The 17,860-nt window shown below is 38.1% G+C and overlaps 1 protein-coding gene across 1 annotated transcript in view; it reads right to left on the bottom strand.

Annotated features, from left to right (window-relative positions):
* LOC139947497 (protein eva-1 homolog C-like) overlaps nt 1-17,860 on the bottom strand; it is an 83,891-nt gene that overhangs the window by 25,938 nt on the left and 40,093 nt on the right. Inside the window, exons 3-5 of the mRNA XM_071945423.1 lie at nt 12,160-12,283; nt 10,897-11,043; nt 6,445-6,588 (exon numbers count right to left, since the gene is read on the bottom strand). Coding sequence (XP_071801524.1) covers nt 6,445-6,588; nt 10,897-11,043; nt 12,160-12,283 — 415 coding nt within the window. The remainder of the gene's footprint in view (nt 1-6,444; nt 6,589-10,896; nt 11,044-12,159; nt 12,284-17,860) is intronic.

The following is a 17,860-nucleotide window of genomic DNA, read 5'->3' on the forward strand; positions in this document are numbered from 1 at the left end:
GATCTACACAAATATGCCTCGAAATTGCGTGGTTTTCTTTTTACCTCGTCCAAAAACACGGTCGGCCATTTATGGGAGTCAAAATTTTGACCCCCATAAATGGCCGACCGTGATAGTTCGCGACGTAAAAAGAAAACCGTGCAATTTTGAGAGATACTTGTGTGGATCATTATATTCTACTTTTAAAACATCTTTCTAACCATATACATTTCATAACAAACGGTTTCAAACGCTTTTTATAGACCAACTCGTCCGATCCAAGGCAACGTGTTCCTTTAAGCATTTTTACTCTGTTTTTCTTAAATTGGTTTACCTAAAATTGGTCTGAATTTGCTTAATATTTTAAGCGTTCCCTACCTCAAAGTTTTTAATCATAATAAATCGAAAAACATAATCTGTGTCTTCCAGATACTAATTTGCCCAAGAGTCAAGTTGAACAATTTGTAAAGAATGATCGTTTTTCAAGTACAAAATACTAATTTTGTTTTCTTGTATAATTTAAATATTTTCTTCTTGCGCTGTTTTCAGCTGTTGGTGCATAAACAAAAAATGATCTCAAGACGTGAAGACTCGACACTCTTAAATTAAAATCTGTTATCCCCTTGTAATAAATTGTTAGGTCGGGTGAAAATGTTTGGATGACTTTTGTATTCTTTTTAAACTCTCAACCATTTACAGCATACTGTACCATCTTGGCCCAAGACGTCAGTGATCGAAAATGGATATGTGTACTACGCTCAGTTGTAAATTACCATAGTGCGCCCTCCTACAGTATAATTTAACCAACTTGACTGCCTCGCACGAACGTCTTGGAAATTCTGTAGCGTTGGGCTATCTTTTTCATTGTTTTCTCCCTCGCCTTTCTGGGGGAACCAAATAAATTAGAAAGGCATGCTATAGCGATTAACAACTAAGTGTAGTACACTATCAACTATCGATCACTGACGTCTTGGGCCAAGACTAGTACTATCATTGAGCTATACTATGCCCTCCCTCTGTTCATAGTGTAAAACACACCGACCCATGCAGTTGAACTGGGTGAGTTCATTATTCGATGAACAGCCACAGGCCAGCTTTGACCATGACGACAGCGCCCTTTAATTGACAAACAATTAATGATGCTCAAGCAATCAGAGATTATCTCATGAATGTTTGCCAGCCTAACCAGGGGGCTAATTTCATAGAGCTGCTTACATGGCCAAGTAAACAAAAATATCAGTTGATCATGCATGTTTTTCTAAAAAGAAGATGAGGGCTTTTTTATTTTGTATTTATTTATTTTAATTTTTCAAAGGTGGCCGCTAAGCACCTTTAATTAATACTGGCCACCAACCTTACTTTATATAGTTACAAGTTCTTAAAAGATTAGTAAGTTTTATGAGAAATAAAAAAATTAGTAATTTTTTGAAAACAAAATGTAAAATATAAAAAAAGGATGCAGCCTCAAAAAAGGGATGAGAGAGGGGACTATCAAATAGTATTTTTTAATTAAAGTAGAAAATGCTGTAAAAAAAAAGTTATGCTGAGCGCAGTTTTAAGCAGAAAACCAGTCACAAATTAGTACAGTACTTTGAAATGGTATTTTGGCTGGTAACCTATTTCTGCTCACCCAAATTGTTACGTGCTCAGCTACTTCTTGTGCTTTTAGACAGTTCAATGTAATTTGTACATGAACTAAATTTATTATATATTTTTCCAGCTACAGTGTACTAGAGATAGTTTATCTTGATGATCAAACATGTAGGTGTATGCATACATGTGTTAGGTGATAGAAACAACACACCACTAGCACTTATGTTATCAGCTTTTCAAACAAAGTATGAGATAGCATTGTGTACATCATGTAGCATTTGTACAATGATGCAGACAGGGTGCATGCTTGTACAGTTCTGGGCCCAATTCCATAGAGTTGGTTTTAAAATCAGAAAATCTTGCTTAAAATTTTCTGCTGAGGATAAATTAGCAGGAAACCAGTCACAAATTGTACACGTGACATTGAAGTTTGGCTGGTTAAACATGTTAAACATGCTGGTCAGCACACTTTTGTTGTGCTTAGCCACCTTTTGCTTAAAGACACTGGACACTATTGGTAATAGTGAAAGACCAGTCTTCTCAACATATGCATAAAATAAAAAACCTGTGAAAATTAGATCTCAATTGGTTGTCGAAGTTGCGATATAACTATGAAAGAAAAAAACACCCTCGTCACACGAAGTGGTGTGCTTTCAGATGCTTGATTTCGAGACCTCAAATTCTAAACTTGAGGTCTCGAAATCAAATCCATGGAAAATTACTTCTTTCTCGAAAACTACGTTACTTCAGAGGAAGCCGTTTCTCACAATGTTTTATACTATCAACCTCTCCCCTTTACTTGTCAGCAAAACTAAAAAACACCATTCCAAGGGATATTTGTGCGAATCATTTTTAAAATAATATATAGTACATGTATCTCCATCAAAATTGATTTCAAAACAAATGCTCTTTGTAGCTCAGTGTGCCCAATTGGAAGGCAAAAGGCAACGTGCCCCTTTAATCTCAATGATGCTGAACATCAATGTTACTTTATCAGACATTGTTCATCATAGCTAGGCAACCAGTTACCTATATGTGTGCTAGATTTGATAAATTAATGTCTGGTACAATGACTTCACAGATGACCACTTAAAATTGAATTCCTCAGCCTACAGACAGTTGCTATGTCCCATGGTTCAGGGCAAGCTTTTGTGTAGTAAGAGATGGCAAACATCAAAACACACATCTGACTTTGTATGGCACAATGGTACCACTGACTTTCTCCAAACATCTGCTTATAGGTTCTGTCTCTACTCCAGGCTTTGTTTGTTGTTGGAAATGTCCTACAAAATGTACACTGCTCCGAAGCCCAAGCCCAAGCCAGAGCACAAGCCAGAGCCCAAGCCAGAGCACAAGCGAGAGCCCTGCCAAAAGCCCAAGCTAGAGCCCAACAAGCTGGAGCCCAAGCCAGAGCCCAAGCCAGAGTGCAAGCCAGAGCCCAAGCCAGAGCACAAGCCAGAGCTCAAGCAAGAGCCCAAGCCAGAGCCCAAGCCAGAGCCCAAGCCAGAGCCCAAGCCAGAGCACAAGCCAGAGCCCTGCCAAAAGCCCAAGCTAGAGCCCAACAAGCAAGAGCCCAAGCCAGAGCCCAAGCCAGAGCGCAAGCCAGAGCCCAAGCCAGAGCACAAGCCAGAGCTCAAGCAAGAGCCCAAGCCAGAGCCCAAGCCAGAGCCCAAGCCAGAGCGCAAGCCAGAGCGCAAGCCAGAGCACAAGCCAGAGCGCAAGCCAGAGCACAGGCCAAGGTTTGGGAACTTAACTGTCTTTAGTTTAGTTGGGGAATCTAATTTGAGCGTTCTTTGCAGGTCTTGAATTTCATCTTTGAGATGGTGAAGCCATTTACTTACAAGGGCACTTCCTCTCTGCAACACCTTCAAGTCTATCAAGCCTAGAACTACACAGAGGCTACCACATGTATGGAGGCCATAGCGTTGATTGACCTTGGTGCCGTTTCACAAAAGCTTCCGGAAGACTTTAGAAGACTGATGGATCTCAAACTGATACAGGTTTTTCAGTTTATGTAGATGATGGATTACATAAACTGCTTACACTGCCGTCAACTGTTTTGTTAGCAAAACCCCAATTCTGTAATGTTCCTTTAAAATGTACCAAAGAATGATGGAATATTTATATTGTTTGCAATATGTTTTTTAATTAGAAAAATGCACCACCAGGAGGTACAATCTGTCATGTTGTTTTACGAACTGGCTGTGGGTTTTTGGGCGATTTTTCTTTCGTTTTTTTGTTTTTGTTTTTTTACAAGGTCGGAGGGTGGGGGGGGGGCCCCTTGGATAGACATCAATTCAGTCTATTGTGAACTATGAAGTCCTACATCAAATACTGGCGACCATTCAAACAACTTCACCATTCTTAATAAACACCAAGAAAGACTCTCAAGAAAGCGACCTTCAAAACGTGATTACATTGCCACAATTTCCACAAGTACCTTACTTATTTACATTGGCCGGTGGGCAATTTCAAGTTTAGTCTGCTTACACACACACAAAACACCCATTCAAAATGCACTACTATGAGCCTGTCACTCTGATTGGTTAAATATTAGATCACATGACAGCTTGATGGATCAGTTGGCTAGAGTCTATACATTTTATAGTACAGTCGATGTCAAACTGTTTGCAGAAAAAAAGCAAAACCTTGAAATGTACATTCCAGGACCCATTTTCTAGAGTTCTTTTTTTTGCATAAAATATTACTTCCCATGGGTCTGGAACTTTCAGTGTTGAAAGAGCAATTCCCTTTTCATTTTGCAAATGGCATATTTGGCACTTCTATAAATCATTTTAAACGGCTGAGTAATGTTGAACAGGAATGAGTGGTCTGAAAGCAACAACTGTACCAACTACCAAATTAACAACCACGAAATTAACGCTGGAGCGCAGGCCAGAGACAAGCCCAGTGGTATTTCTTTTTTTCAGTTAAATAATAGATTTACAGGGAACCTCATTGTCAAATATATTTATGGTAAAAAAAGAAGAAGTGTGACTATGACTCCTAAAGTCTACTTCAATTTAAAGACACTGGACACTATTGGTATTTGTCAGAGACCAGTCTTCTTACTTTGTGTATCTCAACATCTGCATAAAATAACAAACCTGTGGAAATTTGAGCTCAATCGGTCGTCGAAGTTGCGAGATAATAATGAAAGAAAAAAACAACCTTGTCACACAAAGTTGTGTGCTTTCGATGCTTGATTTTGAGACCTCAAATTCTAAATCTGAGGTCTCAAAATCAAATTCGTGGAAAATTACTTCTTTCTCGAAAATTACGTTACTTCATAGCCGTTTCTCACAATGTTTTATACTATCAACCTCTCCCCGTTACTCGTAATCAAATAAGGTTTTATGCTAATAACTATTTTTATTAATTACCAATAGTGTCCACTGCCTTCAAGTATCGAAGTATACTCTTATAAGAACAATGAGACACAACATGTGTATCCAGGTCTTCTCATAGAGCTTGTTTTTAAAAACTCATTTGAAAATAATGTCACAAAAAACTAATAACCTTTCAAAGAAATGTCAAAAAACAGATGCACAGAAAACAAAACGTTATTGATTTTTGGACAACCATAACAAAGCCTATGCTTCATTAGTCAGCCCCTCTTCCTTCATCCTGATCTTCCAGAGCTTGAGCCCACTAGGGGGGAGGAGGGGGGGGGGACACACAACGTTTTTGCCGCTGCAGTACCAGGGGATCGTCACAGTTGAATGACATTCCAGATACAACATCTCAACCATGAAGAGACCAACTCCTAACATTTACTGCTCAATGATCCACTACTTTAATTCATTAGAACCATATATAGAAATCTAGTGTAGGCCTACAGCATTTATGACTTATCCGTAGGGGCCAAAACGTAAAAATTTATGGAGGGAGTATTTGATCCGAGCCACCGGAGCAAGGGTCCATTGCTGAAAAACCAATGGAAGACAGATTGAAGAGATGGAAAATGGGAAATTGGAACAAAGAAAAATGTGCAAAGAAAACCAAATCTACAACAATGATTGATTAGAGGGGGAAACAAGTTATGGGAACACAACACATTAACTAGTGTGTGTGGACACGCCAAGAAGAAGAAGAACGCTACTCCAAAAAGAGATTAGGTCAAGAAAAATAACATAAGAATAAAACAGAGGATTCGAAATATCTCATAGTCATAGCTACCAGGAAATCTCTGTGGTCTAGTTGGTAAGACAAATATAGATGATGCTAAGATGATTGTAGGTATACCCTGTTGACATCTTTTCAGAGCCAAACTTCCAATTGAAATTGTCTTTGCATTTGATACTGGTAAAACAAACCAAACTGAAAGTTTTGGCTGACTTACCACAAGTATAAATGACGCTAAGATCCTGTTGACAGTTTGAAGTCTTTTCAGAGCCAACAGCACGAAATATTGACACATTTGGTTTTGGGAGGTAAGAATTAACTTCCCTCTGAAATTGTTTTTGATTTTGATACTGTGGAAAACAAACTGAACTGAAAGTTTTGGCTGACTTACCACAAGTATAAATGACACTAAGATCCTGTTGACAGTTTGAAGTCTTTTCAAAGCCAACAGCAAGAAATATTGACACATTTGGTTTTGGGAGGTAAGAATTAACTTCCCTCTGAAATTGTTTTTGATTTTGATACTGTGGAAAACAAACTGAACTGAAAGTTTTGGCTGACTTACCACAAGTATAGATGACGCTAAGATATTTGTGGGTAAATACCCTGTTGACCGTTGAAATCTTTTCAGAGCCAACACTCCTCCCAGAGATTTACACATTTGGTTTTAAGAAGCAAGAAATTGAATTTGTCTTTGATTTTGATACTGTGGAACACAAACCGAACTGAAAGTTTTGGCTGACTTACCACATGTATAGATGACGCTAAGATATTTGTAGGTACCCAGTTGACATGGCTCCCCAAAGACCCTTGTGCTTGCCTTGACGGCACAGTGTCTCTTTCCATGACATCTCTTCATCACCTCCTCAAGTGAGTTATGAGACTCACATTCTGAAAATAAAGCACATCAATCAATCGTACTATTAACCTCTTACAATAAACATATCAAACCACATACTACATGCCTGTGGCTTGTAGCTACATGTACCTCACACCTTGTCTTGTTCAAGGCAATGTAGAGGTTAACACTCACTTAGGCTATCAGTTAAGCCATTTGTGAGTTTGAATAATGTCTGGTACAATGACTTGTTTGAACAAAAGTTACAAATTGAATTCCTCAAACTATTAGGCAGTTGCTATGTCAAATGATTCAGGGCAAAGTTTTGCGTGTAGTAACTTTAGTTAGGAGCAGCAAACACCCGTACACAATTTTGAATGAGTGTGTATGGCACAATGGTACCAGAGTTTGCTCATCTGGAGGTTGCTGGAGATACAAAAGCTTGCCCAGAACCATATGACATAGCAACTGTCTGTAGTCTGAGGAATTCAAACTTAAGCAGTAACTTGTTGACTAAAGCAAGCCATTGTACCAATCTTTATACAAATCTTACTCGCAGTTTGGCGGCTACAATGTACATCAATGGCTACGACTGTTGCTGCAGGCGTTGATAAAGATAAAAACAGACTATACTTCAAGGGATGATGCCAGGGGACCCGGCCATGGCTATATTTCATGGCCACCAATTCGGACACAGCCTTATTTTGACCTGTGTCTAAATCAAGTTTTTCAGAAAGATTTATAGCACCTAGGCCCAATTTCATAAAGCCTGTAAGCACACAAAACTCGCTAAACACCACCACCTACAATGACAAAAGAAATGAAATTGCTCTCCAGTACATGTACAACTGTTTTAGATATTTTCAAACGCAGAGCTGACAACAATTGTATCTAGCAATCATTGAGATTATAGAATTGAAGTACTCTTGGCTGTTGAAACTTTTCAAGGGGCACCAAAGCCAAGACCAGGGCAAATTGCAAATAGCATGACAAAAGCACTAAAAATGGGCTTGTTTTAAAAGAAAAATGCAAACCTAAAACACAGTTTTATTTGGCCAGAAGTTTCAGAGAGATATTAAGAATTACATGTATGTTCAGTATAATGGGGACACCATTTCCATAGTCAAGGAGGCGTTAAGATTTGTTCATTAGAACATGGCCTTTGGTTTATTTTCAATGAACTTTCTACAGTGTCAGCGCAAGTTGGCAGCTCTGCAAATGCAATGCTGAAATTCTTACCGAGATTAACTCCGGTAAGGAAATACGCTCAGGCCAATCACCTAATTATAACCATCGCTTGTTACATAACGAGCAATCCAGAACCCATCCCCAACAGGGAGCACTCCGAGACCAATGATTGTAACTGACCCACCATGATTGGTCAGACAGATGGCTTCTAGCCAATAGGGGGGTGTAAAGTAAAAATGCTGTTATGATGCCAACGAGCAATGACAGTTCCTCAATTTCAAGGCTGGTTATATGCAGACTCCAGTCCGCACTGTCAAACTGTTACAACATTCCACGTCACCCCATGCAACATAGTTTCAACATAGCTGCCAATTGGCCGAGTCCGATGGCATTTTGGTTCACCGCGGCTCGCTCTTGTGTTGGTTGTGGTTTACATCACAGTGCGAGCAAATTAAAATTCTATAAATACTGATCTGCGATAACTTCTGAGTGGGATGTTAGATAGAACCAACAGTTACTGTACGTGGCATTTGTGGTATGAGCAACATGACATTCAGATTCTGAATTTCATACAAGAGTTGGTAAACAAAAGACACTTGCCCCAATTTCATAAAACACAACGACAACAGAGAAATACTGCATGGTGAAAATGAGTTACGGTCAATCAAAATATCTTTTTGCGAGCAAATTAAAATTCTATAGGCCTAAATACTGATCTGTGATAACTCTAATGTGGGATGAGAGGAAGGACCCTGAACAATTACTGAATACTAGGCATTTGTGGTATGAGCAAACATGATATTCAGATACATTTTCTTAATACCATACCAGAGCTGGTTAGCAAAAGACACTAAGCCCAATATGATAAAACACTAGGACAACAGAGAAACAGTGCAGGGTGTCATTGAGTTGTCAGTCAAACAAAAAATTGATTTGTATACAATGTAAAGCATCTTAAAATCACACTCTACTCAATTTGTCTTTTTTCATCCCATAATTATTTAAAATTTACCAAGTCAGTTTCTCTTGTGGCTTTGTATTTGAAATAAAAGTTTGCATCTCCCTTCAGGTCTGTATGCTTCATTTTTGAAAGGCAGTGGTACCAAGGCTTCACCCTATAAGGAAATTGTAAATTTCTACTGGAGCATTTCAAGAGCATCAAGGCAATGACAAGGGGGCATGGAGGCAATCGCAACTGTTGCCTCCTTGGGTGCGAGTGCCCCTGGCTTAACAACAGCTTTTGGTTGTATGGCGTCTGAGTGGCACACCAAAACACAGATATGGACAAAATAGGGAGACCGCCAACTTTAGGGCTAAGGGCTAAGGCTCAGATGGTAGTGCAGCGCCGGTAGGTTTATCTGGAGGTTGCAGGTTCAAATCCTGGGCCCAATTTCATAGAGCTGCTTAAGCACAAAATTTTGCTTAAGCAAAAAACTCATTGCTTAGTAAAATCAGATTACCGGCCAAGATACCACTCAATTGTTATGCTAAGTAAACAACAGCTAAATACTAGTCATAAGCAATGTATATGGCATGAAATTTTGGCTAGTAACATGTGTAAAATAAGCGAGCTATTTTCGTGCTTAAGCAAATTTTTTGCTTAAGCAGCTATATGAAATTGGCCCCTGCTCTAGTCTGGTTGATCGAACTGGCCTTTGAAACAGATTTTGTAAATGCCTTATTTGGGTTCTTCCGTGATAAGCATAGAATAAAAGTTCATTTTACTATAATGTCATAAACAAGACAGAGCTTGTCAAGATGTGTGATAAATCAATCTGTGTTAATTAGAGGAGAAATAAAGTACAGGAGCCCACGCCAAAAAAACAAGACACTTTATCCAGGTCAGAAATATGGCAAAGATATCCGGAATAATCCAGAAACAAGCCGCCAGTCACAGCTTCTCCTGAAAGGCTTTCCTGAAACGCTCATTTGAGCAAATAAATCGGTAATGAGTACTGCCAAATAAGGACTTTTTCATTTCGTTCGGTTTAGATGATGAAGTACCCTGCTGCACATCAGTGACACAACAGGAGGGGGGGGGGGGCCCGGGGGGTGGGGGTAGTAAAATGTGACTAAAGAATACATAGATGCTCCCACCAGATGTGTTTAAGATTGTAAATGACTTATTATAGTGTCACACCGTGGCATCTTTTGAGAGAAATTTAGCCTCATACTTGAAAGTGTGTGGGAGGAGGATAAGGTGTGCTCATTTTTCAGTAGTTTAAAGGGAAGGTACACGTTTGGTAATTACTCAAAACAAACATTAACTTAAAAACTGACTTGGTAGCGAGCATTGTAGAGCTGTTGATAGAATAAAACATTGTGAGAAACGGCTTCCTCTGAAGAAACGTAGTTTTTGAGAAAAAGGTAATTTCTCACTAAAATATTAAAAGACTTCTAGCTAGAAGTATTTTACTCCTATCTGAAAGCACACAAATTCGTCCAACAAGGGTGTTTTTTCTTTCATCATTTTCTTCAATGACCAATTGAGCCAAAAGTTTCACAGGCTTGTTACTATATGGTTATGATGGGGTACACCAAGTGTGAACACTGGTCTTGGACAATTACCAAACGTGTACAGTGCCTTTAAGGGGACTAAGGACAAAACAAAAAAGAAAAACAAAAGAACTCCATAACTATGGGAATTATAAAGATTGGGGTTCTCCACGAGGAAATTTGGGGTGACTGAGAGAGAAATTTAGCCTCATGCTGGAAAGTGTGTGGGAAGGGGAAGGAGAAGGTGTGCTCAGTACCTACTGGGGACGAAGGACAAAACAAGAAAAGGAAAACAAAAGAATTCCATAAGGGAATTCTAAACATTTGGGGTGCGCCATGAGGAAATTTGTGTACACCGTCTAGTCTATGGGAAACAAAGAAAAGTGGAGGGACAAAGAAAAGAACAAAAGAATGTTTCATAAGGATGAATGTCTTGAGACTGTGTGGAGAAGGTTGAGGGGGGGGGGGCTCAGAAAACAATGACCAAAATGAACACTCAAATACCGAACAGCAAGTTTCGGGGGTAGACCGCCACACCCCCACTCCCACACCCCCAATCCCACACCCCCAATCCCCAACCCCATCCCTATTTGATGCCTTTGGAGGGAAGGTACATGTACAGTAAAGTTTTTAGAATGGTAGATTAATTCTTTCCCATCAGTTTGAAATTTACTTACCCGTTTCATCCATAGTGAACGACGGACATTTCATATTCTCTGCAATGGGCCGACCGAAACCAGCTGAGTGTATTGCTAAAACCTCTTTATTGTCACAATGAAGCATCATGTGACTGTCTTCACATACAACCATGTTACGAAATGTACCTGCAGTAAAGAAAATGAAGATACAGTCAAATCAACATAACACTATAACGCTGGTTAGGGCAGGCGCTAGAGTTACTTTCCAGTTTTGTTCTTCGTTACTTTCTTTGCCTAACTCCCTACCCCCCCCCCAAAAAAAAAAAAATATATATATATATAATAAATAAAATAAAAAATTAAAAAATCCACAATTCCAACTTCAGTTTTCAACCTCGATGTTGCTGTCGAAAGACTTTCCAAGAAGAACTCCAAGTCAAGAAAAACGCTGGCATTGTCCAATTGTTGTATCCCCTCTAAATTTAAGCTTAGGTGTAATTGGCAAATGAGGTTTCTCAAAAAAATAAGAGTCTTCGTCACAAGTTTGGATTTTAAATTTATTATTTATTTGTATCAAATAAAAATAATTGAAATAGAGTTCTTAAAAACTTGCTTAGAATTACATCGATGTCATGGCCTATGTTGCCCCTGGTCTTGGCCTTGGTGCCCCTTCAAAAGTTTCCCATTGGCTTAAAGATTTTCCAATGCAAGTGCCCGTTGTAAAATGAAAATGGCCTTGCCCTGTCAAAGCCAAAATTCCAGATCTGCCATGCGCGTTTATATATTCAAGAATTTTCTATTTTATAGAATGTTAAAACAAAATTTGTTTCATTTTTTTTTTAAGTCTTTGTTCTAGTTGTTTTTTCGATATGTGCAAGACTTGCACAAGACTTGCACATGCAAACACTTCTTAAAGCAGTGGACACTTTTGGTAATTATTCAAAATAATTATTAGCATAAAACCTTACTTGGTGACGAGTAATGGGGAGAGGTTGATAGTATAAAACATTGTGAGAAACCGCTCCCTCTGAAGTGACACAGTTTTCAAGAAAGAAGTAATTTTCCACGAATTTGATTTCGAGACTTCAGAGTTAGAATTTGAGGTCTCGAAATCAACCAACTTAAAGCACACATCTTTGTGTGACAAGGGTGTTTTTTTCTTTCATTATCATCTCGCTCAATTTTCACAGGTTGGTTATTTTATGCATATGTTAAGATACACCAAGTGAGAAGACTGGTCTTTGACAATTACCAATAGTGTCCAGTGTCTTTAATATCCAATATTATTCTATAGAAACTTACTTGGTTTGCATTTATAGGTGACATCTAAGTACTTGTTTGTCCCAGGGCAGGGGTCTCCTCCAAACAGATCACTTGAGACGCTGATCTTACAAAGCTGCCTGCTTTCACACATGTTTTGTATAATCTATATCAAAGACATTGACAAAAAAAATTGTTATACCTCGGTAACAAACTGTGAAGTTTGATTGGTCGAGTATGATTGGTCGAGAACCAATCGTGTTACGCGCAACAAAAACGCATGTTACATGGCTCGACGGGCCGGGTAACATGAAAAGTGATGTACACCATTGTACATCACCTTGATCGTTCCCGGCGTTGGTCGATTTCCAGTGCTGTGTACGAAACAACCGTGGGTTCGAGGGAACTGTTCGTCTGCTTATTAAACAATGAATAGTCCGTCGTAATAATGTCTGAAGATGACAACAGAACTTCGAGAAGAGGAATAAAAATTATACAAAGGTATAACAAAACAGTTGTTTCACGTTGTGACTGGGGTCCATGGGTTTTGTATACCCTCGAGGGAAAATGGCACACTCGGTGTTCAAAACGCCATGGACCCCGTCACAGTGGCAACAATCATATAATGTTAGCATGAAAGCCAGCATAGTTTTTTTTGTCAAGTCTTTTATTTGTTTGTTGGTCTGTGTAAACAAAAAGCAGATCAATATAGCTGCATTTACAGTCTGGGTTCCCCTTTATTCTAGACCCAGAACCTCCCCGATGTTACAATCCTGAGGTTTATAGACTCCATGCAGAACCAGAAATACAGAACAAAGTCTGGACAAACTGTGGACTACTTCTTTCTCCCTTTGATGTAGAAGTGCCATTCACATGACAGCAACTTAACTGGGGTCCCTCGCTTAATTTTAGCATGGTTGTAAAATGTAGCAATGTTTGACAAAATTTTGCATAAGAACTTGGACATTAGAAAAAGTGCTGTCCTTTCACACAAGGTACATTTTGTAAAAGTCTACAAACATGCTACAACCCTTGCTAAACACCTTTTGTGTAAAAGGGGCTAAAGGATCAAGGAGGTTCCGAGACAATCATGAAATCATGAAAATGCCTGAGCAAAATCACACGCAACAAATGTGTGTTATCTTTAAAGGAATGCTACAGAATTGGTAAGAAGGTAAGAAACAAAAATCGTGAAGATCACAGATTTACATAAAACTTACACGGTCTAATGATGATGATAGTTGAAAACATCCCTTGAAATATTTCTGTCTGAAATGTCATATTTTATGAGAAATCAAGAATCTAACTTCCCGTTTGGAGTTTATCGCTCAGTGACTGTTTTATTTATTTTTATTTTGGCATCGATGCAATACAAAATTTGTAATCGTTTTTTCACTATTTTCTCGTGACCCAGATGGCCGATGGATCTCAAACTTATACAGGTTTGTCAATTTATGTATATGGTGGATTACATAAAGTGCTTACACTGTCAGCAACTGTTTTGTTAGCAAAAACCAATTAAAGTAATGTTCTGTAGTGTTCCTTTAAACATTCCTGTATCCAATACTGTCTGGTCCATAGCAAAGAGCATCAATTGTCTTTTGGCTGTAAAACATGCCAAAAGGTTTACTCTTAGATTGTAGTTCCTGATTATTGTCCATGTTTGTTCAGGGCAGAAATGTCCACAGACAAGAAAAAACACTCATCACACGGCACATAAATACACTTTGCACTTTAAAGACTGTCATTTATCTTAATTGCAGTTTTACAACATTAATACAATCATTCATAACCCCTTACTTTAAATAAACACTGTAGTGTCTCTAATTATCTTGCTCTATAAATTTATTGGCAGCAAGCACAGGTTTGGCAATAAATATTGTTTTCCCCTACACCCTCAATCTTCTGGATGATTTGATGCATCTTTTATCCATTAAGGCTCAAAATACCAACTCAGAAGAAATTTGTATGTAGCTGCTACAGAGGTTGATGGAGAACAACAAACTCTTCAAAGACACTGGACACTATTGGTAATTGTCAAAGACCACTCTTCTCACTCGAAAACTACTCCACTTCAGAGGGAGCCTTTTTTCGCAATGTTTTATACTACCAACCTCTCCCCATTACTCGTCACCAAGACCAAGTAAGGTTTTATGCTGATAATTATTTTGAGTAATTACCAATAGTGTCAACTGCCTTTAAGTGTGACTGTAGAACTGTGAACGAAGGAAATTATTAATGCCTTCGCTGATGTATGCATTAAATGAATACATCCATCAATAAAGATACATCCTTCGTACTATGCAGAGTTGGTAAAACACAATTTTTTTTAAATTTCAGTCTGGAATCCTACTGATTATGAAGATCTTACTGGAATCATTTTTTTTTTATTTTAATTAGCTCCCTCTGAAATGAAGTCGCATTCAAGAAATCTAAAAACCAAAAAAAACATGCAACAGCTGATTGGTTTGTTGCAACCAAAATTTAAGGACGATTTGTGAACATGGTGACATTTGTGTCTCATGGCTTTCCACTTTATCTATTTTTTAGATATCGCCGGAAATCAGGAGCGAATTTGTCCATGCAAGAAGAATAATCCCTAATAGGAAACCACAATCTGAGAAGTGTTACTGACAGTAACTTCTCACATTCAAATTTTGAGGCACAAAAAAATTATGATATTTTAACAATTATGATATGTTTCTCAAAATGCTTTGTACTATTGAAAGCAGCTGAAGGCTTCTTACCAGAAGTTTTAAAGCCATTGGACCCTTTCGGTAAACAGTAATGTCCAAGGCCCACACTTTGTGTATCACAACTTCTATATAAAATAACAAACCTGTGAAAATTTAGGCTCAATCGGTCATCAGAGTCGGGAGAAAATAACGGGAAAGCCCACTCTTGTTTCCGCACGTTTCGCGTGTCATGACATTTGTTTAAAATAAATCTCGATATCAAGAATTGATAATGTTTTAATGTTTTCTCAAAAATTAAAACATTTCATTGAATAATATTTCAAGAGAAGTCTTTCACCATTACCTTCTGTAAACCCTGTAAGTTATTTGTAAATCTGTGAACTTTTCATTTTCTTTCTGTTCCGAAAGTGTCCAATGGCCATTCATTTGGAAAGTGATTACCAAACGCGTACCTTCCCTTTAAAACACTGATGCATGGTTTGACGCCATGCGAACTCAGCATCATTAACTCATGTGGAAGGTTCATTCATTCACCCTTGCTTTGTGCTCCACTTCTTTTTCTTCTTTTTTATTATCGGAAAGTTTTCTTTGTGAATTTTTGCCATGACGTCACAATTTGCCTGAAGATAAGAGTGCGGTTTTAAAATTAGACATTGGTTTATATTAGGAACATTCATAAAAAGCATGTTATTGATGAAGAAACAGCATTTGCTTCAGGGCAACATATACGTAGGGTAAAACATGCTGGTACATTCTTCAAAATAAGCCCCTTCATTAAATGTGTGTGATAAGGCTTTGAACCACTTTTTCGTTAAAGACAGTGGACACTATTGGTAATTGTCAAAGACCAGTATTCTCACTTGGTGTATCTCAACATATGCATAAAATAACAAACCTGTGACAATTTGAGCTCAATTGGTCGTCGCTCAAGTGAGCTCAAGTTGCGAGATAATAATGAAAGAAAGTGGACACCCTGGTCACACGAAGTTGTGTGCTTTCAGATGCTTGATTTTGTGACCTCAAAAGCTAAATCTGAGGTCTCAAAATCAAAGTTGTTGAAACACTATTTTGAGTAATTAACAATAGTGTCCACTGCCTTTAACTGCAAAAGTTGAGCAAAATAGCAATTGATTGCCTCCAAAATTGGTTTTGCTTACTACGATTGCAACAATAAAAATAAGCAAACACACAACAAAAAATAAGAAAACAATTGTAACAAAAGTTTCACATGTTGATTGTACGGTGTTTTTTTTTTTTAATATGATGGAGGGCTTGGTTTTTTATCGTCAGCTGTAGGCCTATCTAGGTACAAAATTATTTGTTTTCTCTATTCATCTCCTCTGCCTTGCTTAGATTTTTGTTTTTAATCAATCTTGGGTTTTCTACTGAATTCATTTCATCTGCCCCATCTCACTGTCTATTAATTTTCTATTTTCTCCATAAAATGTCTGTCCTTGTCTCGAACATTTTTTTCAATTTTACGCGACGAACGTTTGTTAGTGCTTGGCACCTTTGAAAAACTGTGTTTTACTGAAAGGTTTCCCCAGCCTAAATGAGAAATTAAACTAGCAGATCCGATGGGAATGAATGTTCTCTTCCAAGAAAAACAAATCCCAAGCCCACCTCTCAGGGAAACACAGCGCTTTTAATTTTCCCAGCACAACACCCCTCCGCGTTAATACTCGGACTGTTAAATTCATCAATTTAAATCCTCTCCGATTGAACGAGACAGATTCAAGAGGAAATTAAACACCTACTGCAAGTGATTTTTAAGCCTGCCCTGGGCTCCGTTTTCAGACGTCTCCCCGTATACCTTTGCGTAGAGGGTCCGTGTGGTCGTCGACAACGTGTTCTAGTGGCCAGCTGCGATATGCTGTACAAGCAATTTCACCGGTGCCCCCCGAGTTTCCCCTTCTAAATGATCAATGCATCACCGGTGTCTGTTTGTGAATTTTGAACTTTTCCATCAAAGGAAACGACGGCTGTTTAATGTTTTGAACAGTGTCAAACACCAAACAGTCTCCAATATTCACTGGGCTTGTTAATGAGAAGCTTTTTACATGTAATTCTACTCAGACAGCAAAAAGGCATTTTAAAAAGATTTAAAGATGCTATGTTTAATGTGCTATTGTTACTGATTTAAGAAAGTTACAAGCTTTCATTTAAGGTTATGACACAAAAAAATCCGCCACTTAAAAATATTTACTGGCCTGATGTTGTGACCTTAGCAGAGTCTTCCTCTTTCTAAGCACACAATTTCAAGAAAAATAGCGCTCTTCAATAATGCTAGAAACAGTTCACTATCCAGATCTTAGACACAAGCCATGGGGTTATTTTCACATAAAAACTTGAATCTTCGGCATCTGAAAGCCCATAATTCCATGTTTTTGTAGGATTTGAAGCATTGCATGGTGAGGTATCAATAATAATAATAATAATAATAATAATAATAATAATAATAATAATAATAATAATAATAATAATAATAATAATAATAATAATAACAATAACAGGTATTTAGAGACGCTCCCCATAGAAAACTATAGTGTTTACAAAAACTGAAATGCACAATAAACAACAAAATCTTAACGGAAAAGCTACATACACAATGTTTGAAAAGAATGATAAAGAGAGAAAAGCTTAAACAGGGAAGAGATGTGTTTTCAGAAGTTTTTTAAATTGGTCTGTGGATTTAGCGACTTTAATGAAAGAAGGGATGTTGTTCCATGCTGTAAGGTATAGAAAATTGGCTGGGACTAGTACTTAAGCTTAAAGGATCGTAAATAACTGCACTACCATGGAGTCAGTTATTGAATTGGTCCCAACATTTCGACTAGCTTGCTCTAGTCATCGTCAGGAGACTGAAGAGATAAGAGAGAAGTGGGCCTATTGATTTGGGTTCAGAGGCTTCAGTGTAGAGTCAATCATTGCTCTGAGGGTGTTTTTTTCTATCACAGAGTGCGTTCGTTTAGCTTCCCTGGGTCGACCCCGGTGTGTGGCGTTTTTTTTTTCCAGGATGAACGTGGGTAATTATCTGCACACATTTG

This window comes from Asterias amurensis, chromosome 14 (genome assembly GCF_032118995.1).
Source record: "Asterias amurensis chromosome 14, ASM3211899v1".
NCBI classification, from domain to species: domain Eukaryota; kingdom Metazoa; phylum Echinodermata; class Asteroidea; order Forcipulatida; family Asteriidae; genus Asterias; species Asterias amurensis.